We start from the raw sequence: 22,787 nt of genomic DNA, 5'->3' as shown, positions 1-22,787 counted from the left end.
AGATGATGCTTATATAAGCAGGAACTAATTCACAAAATTATTATGATTTTAGCGGACGTCTCAATGCATGATAGATCAGTTTTTTCTCCGAGTTATCCTGACCAAATGTTCATCAGTACTTGTTTCCTCGTAATGCTTTTTTGGGTGCTTGCTGATGGAAGGTATCTCTTGTGAAAGTGTAGCTCCTCTCAAGATCAAGGATGTACGCTATGCGGAAGGACAGAAGAAACAAATATCAGTGCTTGTACATACATGCATACACTAGCTATGGACACTTAAAAAAAATAAATTTGGTAAAAAGTTTGAAAAATGAGGAGATAAGAGATGAAACAGATTAATTAGATTAAAAAAATCAGTGTTTTTGTTTTTTTAAATTTTAATTAGAGTCCAAGTGGTTGAGAATATATAGATAAGAAAGAGAGAGAGATTTTTCTTTGTAACAGAGTTCTCTTGTATGGGATGTTTCAGAGAAACCATGCAGATAAGAAATAGAGATGAAGAAATAAATAAACAAGCATTTATATTATATATCTAAATTTTAAATCATATTTTTTTCTAAATATTCATACTCCCGTAGAGAGGAAGGAAGGGCATGTTAATCATATAATTCAATATATTAAATCTAATATAGTCTGATTAAATAATATACATAGGATTGATTATGCTTCTTTGATGATTTTGTTCCAAGATCTAAGTAGTGTGTATGAGTCATCTTAGTAATTGTACATTAGTAGATAATAAATATGCATTGCGTGTTTTGTTTATATCCAAAAGTAAAATTATTTTAAAACCTCTAATTTTGTATCACTACAAAGGGAATATATCTAATTTTTTCTTACAAAAGTAATAACTAAATAAATTTTTACACAAAATTCGCCCAAGTTTAATCCCGGGCCAACGTACTGACGACATAACATTTGATTCGTGTGGCCAATTGCACTCACCTTAAAACTCATGTACCTCTGTGTTCCCAATTAGATAATAGAAACTCCGGTAGGAATAGGTATAAGTAGTAATTTGTCCGGGTATTTCTCATGTAACCCTTTCTTCTCATCCTTAAATCTTTTATTTATTTATTTATTTAGCATATCATCCTTTATTTAATTTTTTCTATCTTTCCGACAATGGCAAACAGTCGATGCCTCCAAAGGATGGAAGATCGGGCTTAATAGGCAATGAAGGCTATTGTTTCCTAACCTCCGACGAAGTTGGGAAAGAGCCAGAGTTAAACTCCTTCCCTGACTCGAACAGAGGAACGGTAAGTGTTTCCTTCCCTCTTTTTTTCCTCTTTGGGCCTATTTCACTGGCAGGCCGGGCCAAAGGGATTGACCTTATATTCTTCTCTCTCTTAAAGTAATTTTATCCTCGAAATTAACTTACTTGAGGCACAGATTTGAAAGTACTCAACCATCATATCATCTACAAGCGCTCAAACAGTCTCCCTCAAAGTGCCAGCTCCACAAGATCTTGACATAAAGAATTACATGGTTTCAATTAGATAACCCTAAAATCAATAAAACAAATGGCCACCATCGAGCTTCAGTTTATGGTTGAAATTCTCGATTTACTCCTATTCTCATAACTTAACTGTATCTACAAATTTACGATGTAGGTTACTGGTAGGTTTTGTCAAATGTTTTAATTTCTTTATAGTGGGGACCATGGCTTGGCTATACCGGAACGAAAGAATGGATTAAAGCTCTTGACTACTCCATTGTGTATGAATTGGCGGTCGTGGCATGCGGGTGGCCAAGTTGCAAGGTGAGCTTCTTACTGCTGGAGTCAGCTTCAGATATGAATAATATAAATAGGGGCTTCTAGAATATCTGCTTCAATATTCTCTTGTAAATTTTTCAGATATGCAAGAACATACTCCAACAATTTAACGTTCGCAACGGTAGAGGTAAGATATTATCTTCCTCAAAAATTATGAGGGAGAGCACTTCTTATGCATGTCGGTTTTCTACCATGCATACAGGGTGCAGGACACGCAGCTCCGGAGTATCGGCCTAATGAATTAATATCTAGCTATGTTTAAAGGATGGATAAATCACAAGCCATTATAAAGTTAAAGCATCATTGGAAGCTGAAACTCGAACAGCCCTGCAAATTGCTGGGTTGGTTGCTGCATCAAATGAATAGATGGATCTTTGTCGGTGTTTGGTGGCTTTTAGGAAAGAGATGGATCTTTTTGCAGTCGTGGAAGCATTTTCTATGTTTGTTCTCAGCCCTGACCCTCTGACAAGTCGCAGCTTGACAGAATGGAAATGGACAAATTATTTGGTCCCATCTGAGTTTCCCTTTGCAAATCTCGTACGTCATCCGTGACCTAACGCCGAGTACAAACGGGGCCTATTCGCTTGCCTCCTGCCATGACTATGACCATAAAACCATTTTCCGCTCGCTTGACGAAGGCAAATGGGTTTGGATTTCATTGTAATATGCTTCGAGATTGTTGAATAATCACACGGGTGGCGCAATTTGGGGCGCTTGTAGCCGTTGTGATGTCATCGTTGAAATAATTAACCATTGGAAATACGGAGCAAGTAGCTCGCCATTAATTTCTACCAGAAAAACAACATGTGAATTATTAACTACGAGACAAGAACGAAGGCCCGCTTCCCTCCTTTGGGACGCCATCGATGACCTCCGTTCCTGAAGGGAAGTTGCGATGAAAACTTCTACTCAAACTTGGAAGTGATGGACACAAATCCGATCCTTGATGGCTCGATCAGATGCTGACTGCGTGACTTGTCCAAATAGGTCCCCACCTCCACCATCTTCTCATTCTTTTAATCTTTCGTCGGCCGTCCAATTCATTTGTCGCATGACACGGAATTTTCACTATTTTCTTTGTCTTGTTCCATTAAAGGAACCCCACCTCTGCCCGTCATTAGGTACCGGCCCGTTTCTCTTCCTCTCAAAAGGGGTGGCAAATGCTAATGACCTTTAATTTGCGAGGGCCAAAGAATGGCAGTAGCCAAGGAAGCTAGAAAGCTCTCCTCTTCCTTAGCGATGCTCTCTATACTGTTTGTACTGCTGCTACCAACGTTCTCATGTTCTTCTATTGTGTCAGCTCTGAACACCATCACCCATCTGCCAGGATTTCATGGAACCCTGCCCTTCTATTTGGAAACGGGGTGAGCTTTCCATATTTTAACATCCATGTTCTAATTGGTGCACGGCCGCTGCTTCTCAATTATCTGAAAATTTAGGCAACTTGTGCTTCTACTTTGCATGTTTTAGATACGTGAAGGTGGATGAAGTGAACGATGCTCAGCTTTTCTACTACTTCATAAAGTCTGAGAGGAAGCCGGAGGAGGATCCTCTAATAGTGTGGCTGACAGGAGGCCCGGGCTGCTCGGGGTTCTCAGCATTGGTGTTTGAGATTGGTAAGGCTCCTCTACTCAACAAAGTGATTGGTACGGTTCTTTTAGTTTTAGCGATCACGATCCAAAGTCAATGAATTCACTTCAATACTCGTTGTGCTGCGTAGAAGTATTGAGTTCACTTTGACAGTCTATTACATTGGTTAGAAGTGTTCAAATATGGATTAAAGAGCAGGAGGAAGAGACTTGAGGACCATAGGGTCGGGTAAGAAAAATTATAATAATGGATGCAGGGAATTCAAACCATGTTATAGATGATGTTGTTATAACCCTGTCACATATGATTTTATGAACAAGATGGATGTGAGGATCCATACGGGCATATGTTTAGTCCCACATCGACTATGCATTAGATAGATTTTGAGTATTACGGGTTCACTTCAAGATTGCTCCATTGTGATTTAGGTATTATATATTTGAAACATAAAATTGGTCTCTTCATACCAGGGGTAATAGTGCATATATATCCTTTCTTTCTGTCAAATCCAGCAATGGTAGGAGTTTTGTGCACTAGAATACATTTTTTAGAAAGCAAACGTTGGTGCAATATTAAGGTTGCTTCATTATGATCTAGATATTATAAATTTGAAGCATGGAAATAGCCTCTTCGCATGTAAAGCTATGTATATTGGATATAGGATTCGTGTGACTTGATAAACCGGGCCCATGTTCAGTTGATGTGATTCCTATTATTCAAGAGAGACAATCAGGAAGTGAGGTTGAAATGTGGGTAAGCTTAATTTAAACTTACCTCAACCCCAGCCATAATTTGTGCCAAATTGGGTCAAACAAAATCCCCTTGGATTGAGCTTGGTTGGAAGCTGTTAACCTAGTGGTAGATTGGGTCAAGCTCGCATTGAGCATTTTGCCGAGTCGGACAAACTTGAACTTACATAGGAGTCGTCGATCTGAATCAACTCGAGCATAACTTATCATACTAGAACAAGCTTCCAACAAAGTTACATAGAGCAGGCGCAAACTTCGGTTATGTGACATTCACAAAACCTCACCCAATTTAAATTGTATTTTGGCAAATAATTTTGCACTCAAATTGGTTTGAGTTTGGTGGTGGTTAGGTTTTGGGTTCAGTTCGGTCTCAATGGAGTATATCTGAAGGATTGGGCCTGGTTTTTCGCTTAACCCAACTCAATCTACCCAAATCAGAAATTATCTCATAGGATTTTTTTGATTATGTTGAGCTGAGACACAATTATGGCATGTAAATATTAATGGATTGATGTCATGTGTACCTCTCTCTAATCTTGCAGGCCCTCTAAAATTTGATGTTGCTGGTTACACTGAAGGCCTACCAGCCTTGGTCTACAACCCATATACTTGGACTAAGGTCTTATCTCTCTCGCTCTCGCTCTTGCTCTCGCTCTCTCACTTTCTGAGCTTTGGTGGTTCTTCAGGTGTGCAGCATCATTTTTCTCGATTCACCGGTCGGGACTGGATTCTCCTATTCGAGTATGGGAAAAAGCTACGAGATGGGGGATACCAAAGCAGCCCGACAAGTCCACACTTTCCTTAGAAAGGTGGGGGCTTTTGCTATTTCTTTTAATTTATTGAATTCATATATTTAAGATGTTCAGGAGGAGAACGATATGATTGATTTGCGAGCACCCGAGTTGTGTTGTAGTGGTTTATTGATCACCCAGAGTTCCTCTCCAATCCACTCTATGTCGGTGGAGATTCGTATTCTGGTATTGTTGTGCCAGTTGTTGCTCAAGAAATAGCAAAAGGTAATTTCTTGAAAATAGCTATTTATTGTATGATCGATAATTTTGTGAAATCGGATGTGATAACAATTAAACAGTCTTTGTTATAAGATTAGTATTCAAAAGTATCATGATTATTGGGAGGGGAAAAAGCTTCCACTCCTTTAAGCCTTCCTTACAAACAAAAACTAGCGGTATATATTCAACATCGCATCAAATCATTTGTCAATGTTTGTTGTTTCTTTGAGGTTTTTTGAACATCAATGCAAAGAGGCTTGAAGAACAATGTCCGGATATTGAATAGTGGAAACTAATTAGCGCATAATCTGAATAAGTTATGATATATGGTCGGCAATTTAAGAATATCTAAGCAGGTCATATTCAATCACGGATATCATAATTTTTTAAAGTCTTCAGAGTTCTTCCTGAAGTACTGTTCCACTGATAAATTTGATGTATTTGTACGTTCATCTGCCTTTATGCCTTTAAGGTTTGTTATGTTGCAGGTGATCAAGATGGAGATGAACTTTCTTACAATCTCAAGGTTGGTGAACCTTACCAAAAAATATACCTAAATGTGTGTGTATTCATAAACAAAATATAATTGACTTCTTCCTCTGTATCTTTCCTGGCATATTGGCAGCATCACTTAGATTTTCTTTTCCTTTATCAGAAAGTATAAGAACTGCAATCTGTGAAAGCAATAAGAGAATGGTGTGATAGGTTCAGGACCAAGCAGCATATGTGGCTGTTTGGATGTTCTCTGGAAATTAAATGAACAAATTATTCACAAAATAGCATCCATTAGCGTGTACTTTATTAATTACTCTCTAGCTCTCTCTTGCTTTACATATGTAGTGAACTTGAGTCATTCAGGACTAAAATGAGATTGAGATAATAGCAAAGCTTATTTTAGAAATAATCTGAATGGTTGCTGGGAGAAAGATCCATACCCCTTTTCTTAGAAGGTCGACTCAGTAACAAACATCTGGGGACAGGCCTTTCTTTTCTGCTGTGGCTGTTCTTGTTAATATTGTTTCTTCCATACACACCATTTTGCTTGCTGATTTTGAGATCTTCTCAACCATAAGAAGGAAAACAATATTCGCATCTATTTTCTGTGCCTGTAATCTTGCTTATGTACTGCTTATCTTTATGTTCTTGTAATCTTCTTTTCCGGATATGGTTCCAGGGTTATCTGGTTGGCAACCCGGTAACAGATGAGAAGTTTGATAATGAAGCATTTGTTCCATATGCTCATGGGATGGGACTTATATCTGACGAACTTTATGAGGTGAAAGAATTTATCGAAACATTTTCCTAGATTATGTCAAACCATTTATGTTTTCCTTGTGAACACTAAACATCAGCAACATCTTGAGCAATCAGAATCCATGCTAAGTAATCCATTACTGAGGTATGCCAGATGCACCAAACAAAGCATTCCTTGATTTTTTTTTAATGATTAGCATTAGATGGGAGATGAAAAGAAACCATATGATAAAAATAAGTTGTTGGAAGGCAACTATCACATCATAGAGATTGTTCAAAAAATAGATAAACCTCTTTTGCAAGATATCTGATGATGGTCTCTATTGAACCATGTCTGTGGATGTGTCTGTTAGTTTATATCACTGATTTCATTAAACTCTTTCCTTTATATCAATTCTACCTAATGTGCATTTATTGATAATTTATAGTAAAATTCTATTATTATTTTAAGTTTGATCTAGAGAATTCTAAACATCATACTTGCCTTAAATAGTCAAAGTAGCATTCAAAAAGCAACCACTAAAAGGGCACCATAATTATTACATATGAATTTTATCATAGATATTGCTACTTTGAAGTAGGGTACATGTCCCAGCTTCGCCACAACAACAATAGTAATTTGGGGAAACTTTTGTCGCAGATATTATATAATATCCAAGCCTAATGCTGTTGAGTTGTTTACACTATGACTTCTCATTATGAAGAACTGCATTTGTATTTCTTAGTTTTGGGAGAAATCATACAATATTTAATTCTGTACGATTTCTTTCTTTCAGTCAACCAAGAAAAGTTGTGGAGGAGAATATGCTAGTCCTAGAAATGAGCAATGTGCAAATTATCTGCAGTCCGTAAATGAGGTGGGTGTGCAATTCACTCTTAAAAGGTAAAACATCTGTTTTGACCTCTTTAACTGGAAAAGGATTTTTGGATACATGCAGTGCACTGAGGGACTAAACATAATGCAAATTTTGGAGCCAGTGTGCTTTTTCGCGAGCCCAAAGCCTAACATGGTTGCTGCATACAGCAGGAGATTGCTTAAAGAGGATGTTAAAGAGTTTCCTTTATTAAAATCTGACCTTCCTTTGCAGTGCAGAGTAAATCCCCACCCCTCCAACACAAACTAACACTTTCAGATGCTATCAAGTGTCGTAATATGTATTTTCTAAACTCTTCTATCAATGTGCTCAAATGCATTAGCATCTTAAAATGCACTTAGATTTTCGAAGCTACTTCTTATCCCTGCTTTCATGTTGAAACTTGATCCCTGTTGAAAACTTCAGTTTAGAATTTTGCTATGTGAAAATATTGGTTCAAGTAATATCTTACACCTAATTTATCTTCATGTATGAGTGCTTGTACATGCATCTATGTTGGTTCTTGGGTAACATAGCTGCTGATGTTTATGCATTTATGGGTGCATTCTGATATGTGCAATCAGGAGCAGCTGTGCAGGTGTTTATCTTTGTACTAATGTGTATATTCTTGTTAATTTGTGCAAACGGGCCTCCACATATGCACTTAGATTTGCCCCTATTTTCTTTTATACATGCTAAATCATGTAAAGATTGTCGGCTTGCATAAAATTTGAAATTGTTGATGCTTTTCTTGGATAAGAAATCTCACTGTTTCTAGCCTTGTATTTGGTTACAGAGTTCTGGATACTTGCTTTCCTACATCTGGGCAGACAATGATACTGTTAGAGAGGCTCTCAACATTCATAAGGTATTATACCTGATTATCTTCACTTCTGAGCTGTATGCAGTGAAATTAGCAGGGTAAGTAACATGAAATCTCATCGTGCATGTTATGTATTTCTGCTACACAAATTTAACGTTCTAAGGGTAGTAATAAGACAAATTAAGTTTGCCAGAGTTACTCATGGGATATTTTTGCATGGTAATCTGTGAAGTGTACTTGATATGTGCGCTAATCCTTCCATTTTAAAAAGAATATTGTTGCATAGAAATCTGTCAAATGTACTTGATCTGGGTATTAATAATCCTTCCATTTTAAAGGATTTCTTGACATTTTAATATTTGCTTGCACACTAGCAGAATGATAACCTTCAATAGTCTTAGTGAAATGCTGCTTCTTTGTGAATTACCATAGAATGTCTTCATTTGATTTGTTAAATAGCTTTGTTCATGGTGTCATAATTCAATCAAGCAGACTAAAATTTATTCTAGTTTAGATGTAAGTGATGTAAAATGGAGTGAAGACGCATATTTTTGACGATGCCAAACAGGGGACAGTGCAACTTTGGCAGAGATGCAACCATGACCTACTTTATACATACGATATCCCAAGTTCTATAAAGTTTCATCTGAATCTGACAAGCAGAGGTTACCGAGCGTTGGTATATAGGTGAAGTCCCTACACGTTTCGCATAATTAGATATTTTAATTTTACCTGCTATACTAAATTTTCTATTGTTCCATGCCAAAATGCTATCACCCGATGCTGCTTTTCTTGTGCAGTGGAGATCATGACTTGCTTATACCCTTTTTGGGCACGCAAGGATGGATTAGATCTCTCAACTTCTCCATCGTGGATGACTGGCGGCCATGGTCAGATGGGCAAGTTGCAGGGTGATCTCTTGTTGCACAATTCATCCCAAGCACTAGCCAATGTCATTAGGGAGCTTCTCATTATAGTTTTTAAAACATGAGATTATAAATCTTGATGTTCCCTTCTCAGGTTCACGAGAGCTTACTCAAATAACCTAACATTTGCAACTGTGAAGGTAAACGGTAACAGTAGGAGGTCATAAGGGACTTGATTGGTATAATGATGTTTTATCCACAGTTTTATTCTTGTCCTTGTAGGGTGCGGGACACCTAGCTCCAGAATACCGGCCAAAAGAGAGCCTGGCTATGCTTCAAAGGTGGCTTTCTGGTGCCCCTCTGTAACATGATTAGCCTCCATAATTAACCCCAAAATCAGCAGTAGCCTGATTATAATCTGCGGGCCTGGGGTCACCTGATGTACTCTATGATAAAAAGTACTTAATAAGAAGTCCCAGAATTGGAAGGAAGAGCTACCAAGATTCCAGAGTAATTCATCTTCAAAATTGTGAACCCTTATGCATGCGCCAGCTTTGTTGTATCTTGGTTGTTTTTTCAAGGAAAGACCGCCCGTGAATGGACAGAATAGACGATTACTACTGTCCAACTATTTACATTATAAAAATATAAAAAGCATCCACTTCTTGGACTATTGCTTCTTGGATTTTAATAGTGTGGTCCTTGTAGCCTCGTTTCATAGCTTAGGTTCGGTTTGGTTAGGATATGCCAGATTATCAAATACTTGAAATTTTTTAAAAATTATTTATTTGAGAAAATGGTTATAATAGGAAGAAATAAAATTTACCGTAGGCAAAAAATTTAATTTGAAAAATAAGCCAGAAAAAAATTACTATATTCAATTGGATATAATCTTATATAAAAATATTAACAAATTTTTTAAAAATATATTTGAATAAACAATTCAAATAATAATATTTATTTATTGTTGAATTTATTTATTGGCCATTTATATCCCACTCATATAATGGTTGTCAATATAGGCTGTTGTTAATATAGCTCATTTCAGATATTGAAATATATTTACATGTGTTAATAAATATTTTTAAATTAATTATATATATATATATTAACAAATATATTTTTTATTATAAATAAATTTTGGTATTTCTAATATTTTATTAAATAAATATTGCACCATTAATTGATTAATTTGGAAAAATAATTAAATCGTTATATAGAAAATTAGATATTTGGATTTAGCATAATCGTATATTGAGCTACTGAAAATGATCGGCTGGCCTTATGTTTTGAGTTGGGACTATTGTGGTATTGACAATATTAAAAAAGAACATGTGTGGGTTACAATGAAAAAAGTGGAGGCATTTCTGACAATTTCATATTACCTCCACTCGATAGTGTAGAAAAAAAATATTACTTCCCGATGGTATTTGTTTTACCTTTTTTTTTTATGGTACTAAGCATGGCATTATTTATTTTACCACCCTCCCTCATCCTCTCATTTTCTATGGTAAGAATTTTTACATATTAGTTCAAGACATTTTTAATATTATTTTTAGTTGGTGTCTTTTTAAAATTTATGCTTTAATTCTTAAAATTTTTAATTTTATTATATGTAGGTCTCTTGGTTTAAGTTTAAAACATATAATCTTGCCATATATATCATTTCATAGTAGCATGCATTTTTTATTCCCATAATTTTAGAGAGCATGATTCAAGCATAAATCATCCACAGTAAAGCATAATGCTAGAATATGAATTATTCATAATCATGGATCCTAAATTTTTAAGAGAATACAAAACCAATCACATCACTATAATTTATATTTTTTAATACATATAAATTAAATAATTTAAAAATGAGGAAGGTTTGTGCCAGGGTCACTTATCTTTGTTCGCCTAAAAATTATTAGGTTTAGATAGGCGAATCAGCTATACCTATCCAAGCCAATTAGCAAGATAAATTAATTGGCATTCAACTATTTGAAAATATAAATACAATTTAAGAAACTCTAGAGGAATGGAAATGAACTTGAGTAGGCTTCAAGTCCAAACTAGATAAAGAGGTAGATAAGACTGGTCTATGCAGTCTGCAACATCAATTTAGGACTTTTAAATAAGATCTACAAATCAGGTGGATAAAGAGAGGGTGAACCAAGAATAGAATCTTTCTCTCTAACTTTTTCTATTATTTTTTTACCTATATATATATATATATTCCATTTTTTTTCCTCCTCTTTTCCTTTTTTTCCTTTTTTTTTTTTTCTCCTCTATTGATTTAGGCTTCCTCATCGCTCTCTCTCCTTTTCTTTGGCGTAACAAGTTGATTGGAGGGTAAACCCGCCCCACCACGATACAGGAGAGAATGCCATCACAAAATTGTGATAGTTGTAATTTACTTAAATGTGATACATATTGCATAATACTTTTTATAGCCTATCCCTGTTCTTGGTTTTTTTTTTTTTTGGTATATCTGAGGGTTGATTAGAACAGAAAACAGAGAATCGAAAACAGAACAGTAAACCATAAACATAGCTAATGTCTTAAATAATTCTTGGGGGTTGACTGCCTAATGCCTATGGACATGCAGAAGAAGAGCACAGATTCCCAATCTAGTTCAAAATACTAGATTCGGGAACATGTCCATGCGGCAATATGTAAGATGAACGAATTAGTTAATGGATGGCTGAGATCTCGTATAACATGTGGGATCATGCAAGACTAATCGAGTATATAATGGATGGTTGAGATCTCATATAAAATTGAAACAAAGGACGACGGGCAATGTCACAAATTTGGAAATACAAAACCAAACTTTAGGACTGAGCTTTTTTTTTCGCCTTTCTTTAAAATAATAATAATTAGTAGGCGCTCTCGGCCCCTCGACGGTGGACAGCTGACCCTTTGACAAGATCGTTGCCTGACAGAATGGACAAATTATTTGGTCCCATCTGAGTTTCACGGTGCAAATCTCGTACGTCATCCGTGACCTAGCGCCGAGTACAAACAGCGCCTATTCGCTTGCCTGGTGCTATGGCTATAACCAGAAAACCATTTTCCGCTTCCTTGACGAAGGCAAAGGGTTTGGATTTCATTATAATACGCTTCGAGATTGATGAACAATCACACGGGTGGCGCTCGTAGCCGTTGTGATGTTATCGTTGAAATAATTCACCATTTGAAATAAGTAGCAAGTAGGTAGCCATTAATTTCTACCAGAAAACCAACGTGTGAAGTATTAACTAGAAGAAAGGAACGAAGGCCCACTTCCCTCCTTTGTGACGCCATCGATCCCCTCCTTTTTCCCTCAAGAGAAGTTGCGACGAGAACTCTGGACACCCGTATGATACTCAAACTTGGAAGTGATGGATACAAATCCGACCCTTGATGGCTCGATCAGATGGTGACTGCGTGTGACTTATCCAAATTGGCCCCCACCTCCACCAACTTCTCATTCTTTTAATCTTTTGTCACCTGTCCAATTTCATCTGTCAAATGACATGAAATTTTCAATATTTTGTTTGTCCTGTACCATTAAAGGAACCCCCACCTCTGCTCGTCGTCGGCTACCGGCCCGTTTCTCTTCCTCTCAAAAGGGGGTGGCAAATGCTAATGGCCTTTAATTTGCGAGGACCAAAGAATGGCAGTAGCCAAGGAAGCTAGAAAGCTCTCCTCTTCCTTGGCGATGCTCTCTATACTATTTGTACTGCTGCTACCAACGTTCTCATGTTCTTCTATTGTGTCAGCTCTGAACACCATCACCCACCTTCCAGGATTTCATGGAACCCTGCCCTTCCATTTGGAAACCGGGTGAGCTTTCCATGTTTTAACATCCATGTTCTAATTGGTGCACGGCTGCTGCTTCTCAATTATGGGAAAATTTAGGCAACTTGTGCTTCTACTTTGCATGTTTTAGATACGTGGAGGTGGATGAAGTGAACGATGCTCAGCTTTTCTACTACTTCATAAAGTCTGAGAGGAACCCGGAGGAGGATCCTCTAATAGTGTGGCTGACAGGAGGCCCGGGCTGCTCGGGGCTCTCAGCATTGGCGATTCAGATTGGTAAGGCTCCTCTACTCAACAAAGTGATTGGTACGGTTCTTTTAGTTTTAGCGATCACGATTCAAAGTCAATGAATTCACTTCAATACTCGTGCTGCGTTGAAGTATTGAGTTCGCTTTAAAAGTCTATTATATTGGTTAGAAGTGTTCAAATATGGATTAAAGAGCAGGAGGAAGAGGCTTGAGGCAACAAAAATTATAATAATGGATGCAGGGAATTCAAACCATGTCATAGATGAAGTTGTTACAACCCCTGTCACACATGATTCTATGAACAAGATGGATGTGAGGACCCATACGGGCATGTGTTTAGTCCCACATCGGCTAGTAATCATATAGATTTTGAGTATTTATACAGAACCAAAAAATTAAATATATAACACCTTCTCGCTAGTCTTTTTGGATAAGATCTTTGGTTGTTACAAATAGTATTAGACCGGACCCGACGCATGGCATATATGGACCAAGAAACACTGCAGGACGAGTTCATGAGGGCTGATCACAAGACGATCGTGGTGCTTGAGCTATGATTTGAATGTAGTTCGAACTCAGTCTGACGAGGACGCTAGGGCTTAAACGGGGGAGTATGTAAGAATCCATGTGAGTGTATATTTAGTCCTATATCGGCTATGTGCTGCTGGGTAGATCTTGGGTACTTATACAGGACCAAAAAATTCAAATACCATATTTTAGCTAGCTTGTGTGGGTGAGGTCTTGGGTTGTTACAATAGAAGTAATAGTAGCCATTAGCAGAAGTCCGAGATGACATAAGGAGTTTAGTGTAGCTATAAATTCTAGTGTATAGCAGATATATCCTTTATAAATTGATCTCGCTAAAGTTTAAAGTGTGCCGACAAAGCAAAATGTGAGTTACCAGCCATTTGGTGCTTGTTTTTCGATGAGATTTTTGAGTCACCACACCTCTACTCTTCATCCATAGATACAAGTAAAAGTGATAAAGGGCTCTATTATCTAGAAAGAAAACTACTATCAAAAAAAAAAATGATGAGACCTGAGTATTACAAGTTCACTTCAAGATTGCTCCATTGTGACTTTGGTATTATATATTTGAAACATAAAATTGGTCTCTTCATACCAGGGGTAATAGTGCTTATATATCCTTTCTTTTCGTCAAATCCAGCAATGGTAGGAGTTTTGTGCACTAGAATACTTTTTTTAGAAAGCAAGCCTTGCTGCAATATTAAGGTTGCTTCATTGTGATCTAGATATTATAAATTTGAAGCATAGAAATAGCCTCTTCGCATGTCGAGCTATGTATATTGGACATAGGATTCGTGTGACTTGATAAACCGGGCCCATGTTCAGTTGATGTGATCCCTATTATTCAAGAGAGACAATCAGGAAGTGAGGTCGAAACGAGGGTAAGCTTAATTTAAACTTACCTCAACCCCAGCCATAATTTGTGCCAAATTGGATCAAACATAATCTCCTTGGATTGAGCTTGGTTGGAAGCTATTAACCCAGTGGTAGATTGGGTCAAGCTCGTATTGAGCATTTTGCCGAGTTGGACAAACTTGAACTTACATAGGAAGGCCACCGATCTGAATCAACTCGAGCATAACTTATCATCCTAGAACAAGATTCCTACAAAGTTACATAGAGTAGGCGCAAACTTCGCTTATGTGACATTCACAAAACCTAACCTAATTTAAATTGTATTTCAGCTAATAATTTTGCACTCAAATTGGTTTGAGGTTGGTGGTGGTTAGGTTTTTGGTTTAGTTCGATCTGAATGGAGTATATCTGAAGGATTGGGCCTGGCTTTTCGCTTAACCCAACTCAATCCACCCAAATCAGAAATTATCTCACAGGATTTTTTTGATTATGTTGAGCTGAGATGCAACTCTAGCATGTAAATATTAATGGATTGATGTCATGTGTACCTCTCTCTAATCTTGCAGGCCCTCTAAAATTTGACGTTGCTAGTTACACTGGAGGCCTACCAACCTTGGTCTACAACCCATATACTTGGACTAAGGTCTGATCTCTCTCCCTCTTGCTCTCGCTCTCTCGCTTTTTGAGCTTTGGTGGTTCTTCAGGTGTGCAACATCATCTTTCTCGATTCGCCGGTCGGGACTGGATTCTCCTATTCGAGTGTGGGGAAAAGCTACAAGACAGGGGATACCAAAGCGGCCCGACAAGTCCACACTTTCCTTAGAAAGGTGGGGGCTATTGCTATTTCTTTCAATTTATTGAATTCATATGTTTAAGATGTTCAGGAGGAGAACGGTGCGATTGATTTACGAGCACTCGGGTTGTGATGCAGTGGTTTATTGATCACCCAGAGTTCCTCTCCAATCCACTCTACGTTGGTGGAGATTCGTATTCTGGTATTGTTGTGCCAGTTGCTGCTCAAGAAATAGCAAAAGGTAATTTCTTAAAAATAGTTGTTTATTGTATGATCGATAATTTTCTGAAACCGGATGCGATAACAAGTCAACAGTCTCTGCTATAAGATTGGTATTCAGAAGATACCATGATTATTGGGAGGGGAAAAAGATTCCACTCCCTTAAGCCTTCCTTACAAAAAAAAATTAGCAGCATAAATTCAACATTGCATCAAATCATTTGTCAATGTTTGTAGTTTCTTCGAAGTTTTTTGAACATAAATGCAAAGAGGTTGGAAGAACAATGTCCGGATATTGAATAGTGGAAACTAATTAGCGCATAATCTGGATAATTTATGATGGTCGACAATTTAAGAATTACTAAGCAGGTCATATTCAATCACGGATATCATAATTTTTTGAAGTCTTCAGAATTCTTCCGAAAGTACTGTTCCACTGATAAATTTGATGTATTCATACATTCATCTGCCTTTATGCCTTTAAGGTTTGTTATGTTGCAGGTGATCAAGATGGAGATGAACTTTCTTACAATCTCAAGGTTGGTGAACCTTACCAAAAAATATACCTAAATGTGTGTGTATTCATAAACAAAATATAATTGACTTCTTCCTCCGTATCTTTTCTGGTATATTGGCAGCATCACTTAGATTTTCTTTTCCTTTATCAGAAAGTATAAGAACTGCAATCTGTGAAAGCAATAAGTGAATGGTGACAGGTTCAAGACCAAGCATCATATGTAGCTGTTTGGATGTTCTCTGGAAATTAAATGAACAAATTATTCATAAAATAGCATCCATTAGTGTGTACTTTATTAATTACTCTCTAACTCTCTCTAGCTTTACATACGTAGTGAACTTGAGTCATTCAGGACTAAAATGAGATTGAGATAATAGCAAAGCTTATTTTAGAAATAATCTGAATGGTTGTTGGGAGAAAGATCCATACCCCTTTTCTTCAGTAACAAACATCTGGGGATAGGGTAAGACTTCACAATTACTTGATCATGATTCCACTCCTTTGTACAGAACAATGAAAGCATTTTCATCATCACTACTGGTAGAGAATGTTTATGATAGTTACATCTAATCGCATTTTGACCTTAAACTGCATGTTGTTTCCATGGTGGTATACAGAAGAAACCTTTCACCCATTACCATAAAGGTGAAGTTAATTTTGACCACTAAAGAACCATCTTTTTGTTGACATATGGTGTTTTCCACTTTTCCTAATTAATTAGATATTGCACGGCAAAGTAGCTCATTATTTCTTTCTTGCACGACATGGACTAATCCAACACAGATAAGGTATAACGACTACCAATCCTACAACATAATCATAGTTTTGATGAAACAAAGAAGTGGTCTTTTATGAACTTTAAAAAGTTATCATCACATTATTCTGGAATTTCCATTAGTAACATATGTAAAAAAAAATTGGTGAGCTGGATCCAATGCGAATGGTCCGAGGGGCATGACCACTAACAACAACCACAATTTGTCTCATGTTCCTGTACAGGGATCACCATGACAGACCGTAGGCCTTTCTTTTCTGCTGTGGCTGTTATTGTTATTGTTTCTTCCATACACACCATTTTGCTTACTGATTTTGAGATCGTCTGTACCATACCTGTGCCTGTAATCTTGCTTATGTACTACTTATATTTGTGTGCTTGTAATCTTCCTTTCTGGATATGGTTCCAGGGTTATCTGGTTGGCAACCCGAGGACAGATGAGAAGTTTGATAAGGGGGCGGTTGTCCCATATGCGCACGGGATGGCACTTATATCTGACGAACTTTATGAGGTGAAAGAATTTATCCAACCATTTTCCTAGAGTATGTCAAACCCTTTATGCTTTCCTTGTGAACACTTAACATCATCAACATCTTGAGCAATCAGAATCCATGTTAAGCAATCCATTACTGAGGTTTGTCAGATGCATCAAACAAAGGATTCCTTGATTTTTTTGTTAATGGTTAGCGTTAGATTGGTGATGAAAAGAAGCCATATGATGTAAATAAGTTGTTGGAAGGCAAGTATCACGTCATAGAGTTTGTTCAATAAATAGATAAACAACCTCTTTTGCAAGATATCTGATGATGGTCTCTATTGGACGATGTCTGTTGACGTGTCTGTTAGTTTATATCATTGATAATTTGTAGTAAAATTCTATTATTATTTTAAATTTGATTTACAGAATTCTAAACATCATGCTGACCTTAAATAGTCAAAGTAGCAGTCAGAAATCAACCATTAAAATGGCACCATAATTATTGCATATGAATTTTATTATAGATATTGCTACTTTGAAGTTGGGTACATGTCCCAGCTTCCCCACAACAATAATAGTAATTTGGGAAAACTCTTGTCACAGATATTATATAATATCCAAGCCTAATGCTCTTGAGTTGTTTACACTATGACTTCTTATTATGAAGAACTGCATTAGTATTACCTTGTTTTGGGAGAAGGTATATAATATTTAATTCTGTACTATTTTTTTCTTTCAGTCAACCAAGAAAAGTTGTGGAGGAGAATATACTAGTCCTAGAAATGAACAATGTGCAAACTATCTGCAGGCTGTAAATGAGGTGAGTGTGCTATTCACTCTTAAAAGTAAAACAACTGTTTTGACCTCTTTAACTGGAAATGGGTTTTTGGAAACATGCAGTGTATTGAGGGAATAAACATATTCCAAATTTTGGAGCCAGTGTGCTTTGTCGCGAGCCCAAAGCCCGGCATGGTTGCAGCATATAGCAGGAGATTGCTTAAAGAGGATATTAAAAAGTTTCCTTTATTAAAATCTGACCTTCCTTTGGAGTGTAGAGTAAATCCCCAGCCCTCCAACACAATCTAGCACATGCACCAACACTTTCAGATGTTATCAAGTGTCGTAATATGTATTTTCTGAACTCTTCTATTAATGTGCTTAAAGGCATTAGCATCTTAAAATGCATTTAGACTTTTGAGGCTACTTCTTATCCCTGCATTCAGGTTGAAACTTGATCCTTGTTCGAAACTTCAGTTTAGAATCTTACTATGTGTAAATATTGGTTCATCTGATTTGCATATGGCTGGCCAAGTAATATCTTACGCCTAATTTATCTTCATATATGATTGCTTGTACATTCATCTATGTTGTTTCATGTGTGAAATAACTGCTGATGTTTATGCATTTATGTGTGCTTGCTTGTGCATTCTGATATGTGCAATCAGGTGCAGCTGTGCAGGTGTTTATCTTTGTACTAATGTGTATGTGCTTGTTAAATAGTGCAAACGGAGCTCCATATATGCACTTAAATTTGCCCCTATTTGCTTTTATACATGCTAAATCATGTAAAGGTTGTCCACTTGCATAAAATTTGACATTGTTGATGCTTTTCTAGGACAAGAAATCTCACTGTTTCTAGCCATGTATTTTGTTACAGAGTTCTGGATACTTGCTTTCCTACTTCTGGGCAGACAATGATACTGTTAGAGAGGCTCTCAATATTCATAAGGTATTATACCTGATTATCTTCACTTCTGAGCTGTATGTAGTGAAATTAACAGTGTAAGTAACATGGAATCTCATCGCGCATGTTATGTATTTCTGCTACACAAATTTAACGTTCTAAGGGTAGTAATAAGACAAAGTTTGCCAAAGTTACTCGTGGGATATTTTTGTGTGGTAATCGGTGAAGTGTAGTTGATCTGTGTACTAATTCTTTCATTTTGAAAAGGATATAGCTGCATAGAAGCCTGTGAAATGTACTTGATCTGTGTATTAATCCTTCCATTTTAGAGAGTTTCTTAACAGTCCCTGAAAAGATATGGTTCACTACATAGAGTCCTTGAAGTCTAGTTACCACAGATAGAGCAGACATTTGTGGAATATGCGCTAATTGATGTTCAAGTTATTAGCCTAAAATGGGGAAATCTGACTAAGGAAGAACTTAATTTTATAGCTCTCCCTTATCCCCCATGGTAGTCAAAAGCATGTAAGTCATATTACAATTCAGGTAACCCTTGACCACAAAATGGTTAAACTAGGCAAGGACTTATAAATGTCTTCACAGGTATAACTTTTAGAGATTAATATGCAGTTTTGAAGAATTGAGGAATTGTTAAGGAAATAATAGAATTTTAGGGTTATTTTGCTTGGATAGTTTTGCATTAGGGGCTGCCAGCATAGTATATTTATCTTCACCAATCAGATAAATATGTTCTGTTTTTGAATTACGGAAGGATGTGTGTGAATTCTTTGTCCAGGAACTGAGTAAGATTAAACAGTATACCAGTATGGAAATCCCTCATTTAGGTTACGATGCGGCACCAGTAAATCAGCTCTCTTAGTAGTTATGAGAATACAAGAAATACATGTGACATAGAGCTCTTCTTTTTAGAAGCACATTTTAATATTTGCTTGCACGCTAGCAGAATGATTGCCTTTCAATAGTCAGTCAAATGTTGTTTGTGGATTACCAAAGAAAGTCTTCATTTTATTTGTTAAATAGCTTTGTTCATGGTGTTATAATTCAATCAAGCAGACTAAAGTTTATTCTAGTTTAGATGTAAGTGATGTAAAATGGAGTGAAGACGCATATTTTTGACGATGCCAAACAGGGGACAGTGCAACATTGGCAGAGATGCAACCATGACCTACTTTATGCACACGATATCCCAAGTTCTGTAAAGTTTCATCTGAATCTGACCAGCAGAGGTTACCGAGCGTTGGTATACAGGTGAAGTCCCTACACGTTTCGCATAATTAGATATTTTAATTTTACCTGCTATACTAAATTTTCTATTGTTCCATGCCAAAATGTTATTATTTGATGCTGCTTTTCTTATGCAGTGGTGATCATGACATGGCTGTACCTTTTGTGGGCACGCAAGGATGGATTAGATCTCTCAACTTCTCCATCGTGGATGACTGGCGGCCATGGTCTGCAGATGGGCAAGTCGCAGGGTGATCTCTTGTTGCGCTAACCAATTTCATTAGGGAGCTTCATATTATAGTTCTTTAAAGCGTGTGATTATAAATCTTGATGTTCGCTTGTCAGGTTCACGAGGACTTACTCAAATAACCTGACTTTTGCAACTGTGAAGGTAAACAGTAATTTTCCTGCCCATAATAGGAGATCATAAGGTACTTAGTTGGAATGATGATGTTTAATCCACAGTTTTATTCTTGTCCTTGTAGGGTGCGGGACACACAGCTCCAGAATACCGGCCAAAAGAGTGCTTGGCTATGCTTCAAAGGTGGCTTTCTGGTGTCCCTCTGTAGCATGATTATCCTCCATAATTAAGTTGTGAATAATGGCCCCCAAAGGCAGTAGCCTGATTATAATCTGCGGGCTTGGGGTCAACTGATGTTCTATGGGACAAAAAGTACTTATAAGGAGTCCCAGAATTGGAAAGAAGAGCTACCAAGCTTCCAGAGTAATTCATCTTCGAAATTGTGAACCCTTGTGCATGCACCAGCTTTGTTGTATCTTGATTGTTTTTTCAAGAAAAGACTGCCAGTGAATGGACAGAATAGAAGATAACTACTGTCCAACTATTTACATTATAAAAATATAAAAAGCGTCCACTTCTTGGACTATTGCTTCTTGGATTTAAATAGTACGGTCCTTGTAGCCTCGTTTCATAGCTTAGGTTCAGTTTGGTTAGGATACGCCAGATTATCAAATACTTTGAAAATTTTTGAAATTATTTATTTGAGAAAATGGTTATAGGAAGAAATAAATTTTACCTTATTCAGTTAGCAAAATATTTAATTTAAAAAATGAGCTAAAAAAAAAACTATATTCGATTGGATGTAATCTTATATGAAAATATTATCAAATTTTATAAAAATATATTTGAATAAACAATTTAAATAATAATATTTATTTACTGTTGAATTTATTTATTAGCCATTTATATCCCACTCATATAATGGTTGTGAATATAGGCTGTTGTCAACATAATTCATTTCAAATATTAAAATATATATACATGAGTTAATAAATATTTTTAAATTAATTAAATATTAATAAATATATTTTTTATTATAAATAAATTTTAGTATTTTTAATATTTTATTAAATAAATACCGCACCATTAATAGATTAATTTGGAAAATAATTAAATCATTAGATAGAAAATTAGATATTTGGATTTAGCATAATCGTATATTGAGCTACTGAAAATGATCGGCTGGTCTTATGTTTTGAGTTGGGACTATTGTGGTATTGACAATATTAAAAAAGAATATGTGTGGGCTACAATGAAAAAAGTGGAGGCATTTCTGACAATTTCATATTACCTCCACTTGATAGTGTAGAAAAAAAATATTACTTCATGATGGTATTTGTTTTACCTTTTTTTTTTTCAGTACTAAGCATGGCACTATTTATTTTACCACCCTCACTCATCCTCTCATTTTCTATGGTAAGAATTTTTACATATTAGTTCAAGATATTTTTAATATTATTTTTAGTTGGTGTCTTTTTTAAATTTATACTTTAATTCTTAAAACTTTTAATTTTATTATATGTAGGTCTCTTGGTTTAAGTTTAAAACACATAATCTTGCCATATATATCATTTCATAGTAGCACGCATTTTTTCCCCCATAATTTTAGAGAGCATAATTCAAGCATAAATCATCCACAGTAAAGCATAATGCTAAAATATGAATTATTCATAATCATGGATCCTAAAGTTTTAAGAGAATACAAAACTAATCACATCACTATAATTTATATTTTTGTAATGCATATAAATTAAATAATTTTAAAATGAGGAAGGTTTGTGCTAGGGTCACTTATCTCTGTTCGCCAAAAAATTATTAGGTTTAGATAGGCAAATCAGCTGTACCTATTCAAGCCAATTACTAAGATAAATTAATTGACATTCAACTATTTAAAAATATAAATACAATTTAAGAAACTCTAGAGAAATGGAAATGAACTTGAGTAGATTTCAAGTCCAAACTAGATAAAGAGGTAGAAAAGACCGGTCCACGCAGTCTGCAACATCGATTTAGGACTTTTAAATAAGATCTACAAATCAGGCAGAAAAAGAGAGGGTGAACCAAGAAAAGAATCTTTCTTTCTAACTTTTTCTATTATTTTTTACCTATATATATATTCCAATTTTTTCTCTCCTCTTTTCTTTTTTCTTTTTTTTTTTTTAAATTTCCTTTCTTTCTTCTTCATCGCTCTTTCTCCTTCTTTCTTTTTTTTTTTTTTTTTTTTTTTTTTTTTTTTTTGGCGTAACAAGTTAGTTGGAGGGTGAACCCGCCCCACCACGATAAAGGAGAGACAGGAGAGAATGCCATCACAAAATTGTGATAGTTGTAATTTACTTAAATGTGATTAGAACAGAAAACAGAGAATCGAAAACAGAACAGTAAACCATAAGCAGAGCTTATGTCTCGTACGTCATCCGTGACCGAGCGCCGAGTACA

The 22,787-nt window shown here is 36.1% G+C and overlaps 2 protein-coding genes across 4 annotated transcripts; both read left to right on the top strand.

Moving 5' to 3' along the window:
• Nucleotides 1–2,872: 2,872 nt before the first annotated feature.
• LOC108511328 (serine carboxypeptidase-like 18) lies at nt 2,873–9,595 on the top strand. Of its 2 annotated transcripts, XM_017842918.5 has the most exons (14): nt 2,873–3,140; nt 3,247–3,392; nt 4,658–4,734; nt 4,802–4,924; nt 5,029–5,131; nt 5,614–5,651; nt 6,300–6,401; nt 7,156–7,236; nt 7,318–7,473; nt 8,030–8,101; nt 8,625–8,743; nt 8,857–8,967; nt 9,077–9,122; nt 9,205–9,595. In XM_017842918.5, exons 1-14 carry the CDS (start codon nt 2,971–2,973, stop codon nt 9,286–9,288), a joined length of 1,428 nt encoding a protein of 475 aa, XP_017698407.5. In that variant the 5' UTR covers nt 2,873–2,970; the 3' UTR covers nt 9,289–9,595. The 2 variants fall into 2 exon arrangements, with proteins under 2 accessions (XP_017698407.5, XP_088556996.2); XM_088700870.2 differs by lacking the exon at nt 5,029–5,131 and having other exon boundaries at nt 2,901–3,140; nt 5,598–5,651.
• Nucleotides 9,596–12,412: 2,817 nt separating this feature from the next.
• On the top strand, nt 12,413–20,955 carry LOC103707552 (serine carboxypeptidase-like 2). 2 transcript variants are annotated; one of them, XM_017842916.5, is made up of 14 exons: nt 12,413–12,732; nt 12,839–12,984; nt 14,906–14,982; nt 15,044–15,166; nt 15,271–15,373; nt 15,853–15,890; nt 17,053–17,154; nt 17,861–17,941; nt 18,022–18,177; nt 18,779–18,850; nt 19,956–20,074; nt 20,188–20,301; nt 20,396–20,441; nt 20,536–20,955. In XM_017842916.5, the coding sequence occupies exons 1-14, from the start codon at nt 12,563–12,565 to the stop codon at nt 20,617–20,619; spliced, it is 1,431 nt and encodes a 476-aa protein (XP_017698405.2). In that variant the 5' UTR covers nt 12,413–12,562; the 3' UTR covers nt 20,620–20,955. The 2 variants fall into 2 exon arrangements, with proteins under 2 accessions (XP_017698405.2, XP_088556998.2); XM_088700872.2 differs by lacking the exon at nt 18,022–18,177 and having other exon boundaries at nt 12,418–12,732.
• Nucleotides 20,956–22,787: the final 1,832 nt, after the last annotated feature.

Source organism: Phoenix dactylifera, chromosome 7 (genome assembly GCF_051530095.1).
Source record: "Phoenix dactylifera cultivar Ajwa chromosome 7, Ajwa_hap1_PhDact_Kaust_v1.1, whole genome shotgun sequence".
Classification (NCBI taxonomy): Eukaryota; Viridiplantae; Streptophyta; class Magnoliopsida; order Arecales; family Arecaceae; genus Phoenix; species Phoenix dactylifera.
This window is presented reverse-complemented; position numbering and strand designations above follow the sequence as displayed.

Excerpts from the sequence above, each read along its gene's own strand:
- LOC108511328 (XM_017842918.5), top strand. The coding sequence starts at position 2,971 with ATGGCAGTAGCCAAGGAAGCTAGAAAGCTCTCCTCTTCCTTAGCGATG. Across the intron at positions 4,925-5,028 it reads TCCACACTTTCCTTAGAAAG|TGGTTTATTGATCACCCAGA; the intron begins GTGGGGGCTTTT and ends GTTGTGTTGTAG. Across the intron at positions 8,102-8,624 it reads AGGCTCTCAACATTCATAAG|GGGACAGTGCAACTTTGGCA; the intron begins GTATTATACCTG and ends GATGCCAAACAG.
- LOC103707552 (XM_017842916.5), top strand. The coding sequence starts at position 12,563 with ATGGCAGTAGCCAAGGAAGCTAGAAAGCTCTCCTCTTCCTTGGCGATG. Across the intron at positions 15,167-15,270 it reads TCCACACTTTCCTTAGAAAG|TGGTTTATTGATCACCCAGA; the intron begins GTGGGGGCTATT and ends GTTGTGATGCAG. Across the intron at positions 20,442-20,535 it reads TGACTTTTGCAACTGTGAAG|GGTGCGGGACACACAGCTCC; the intron begins GTAAACAGTAAT and ends TTGTCCTTGTAG.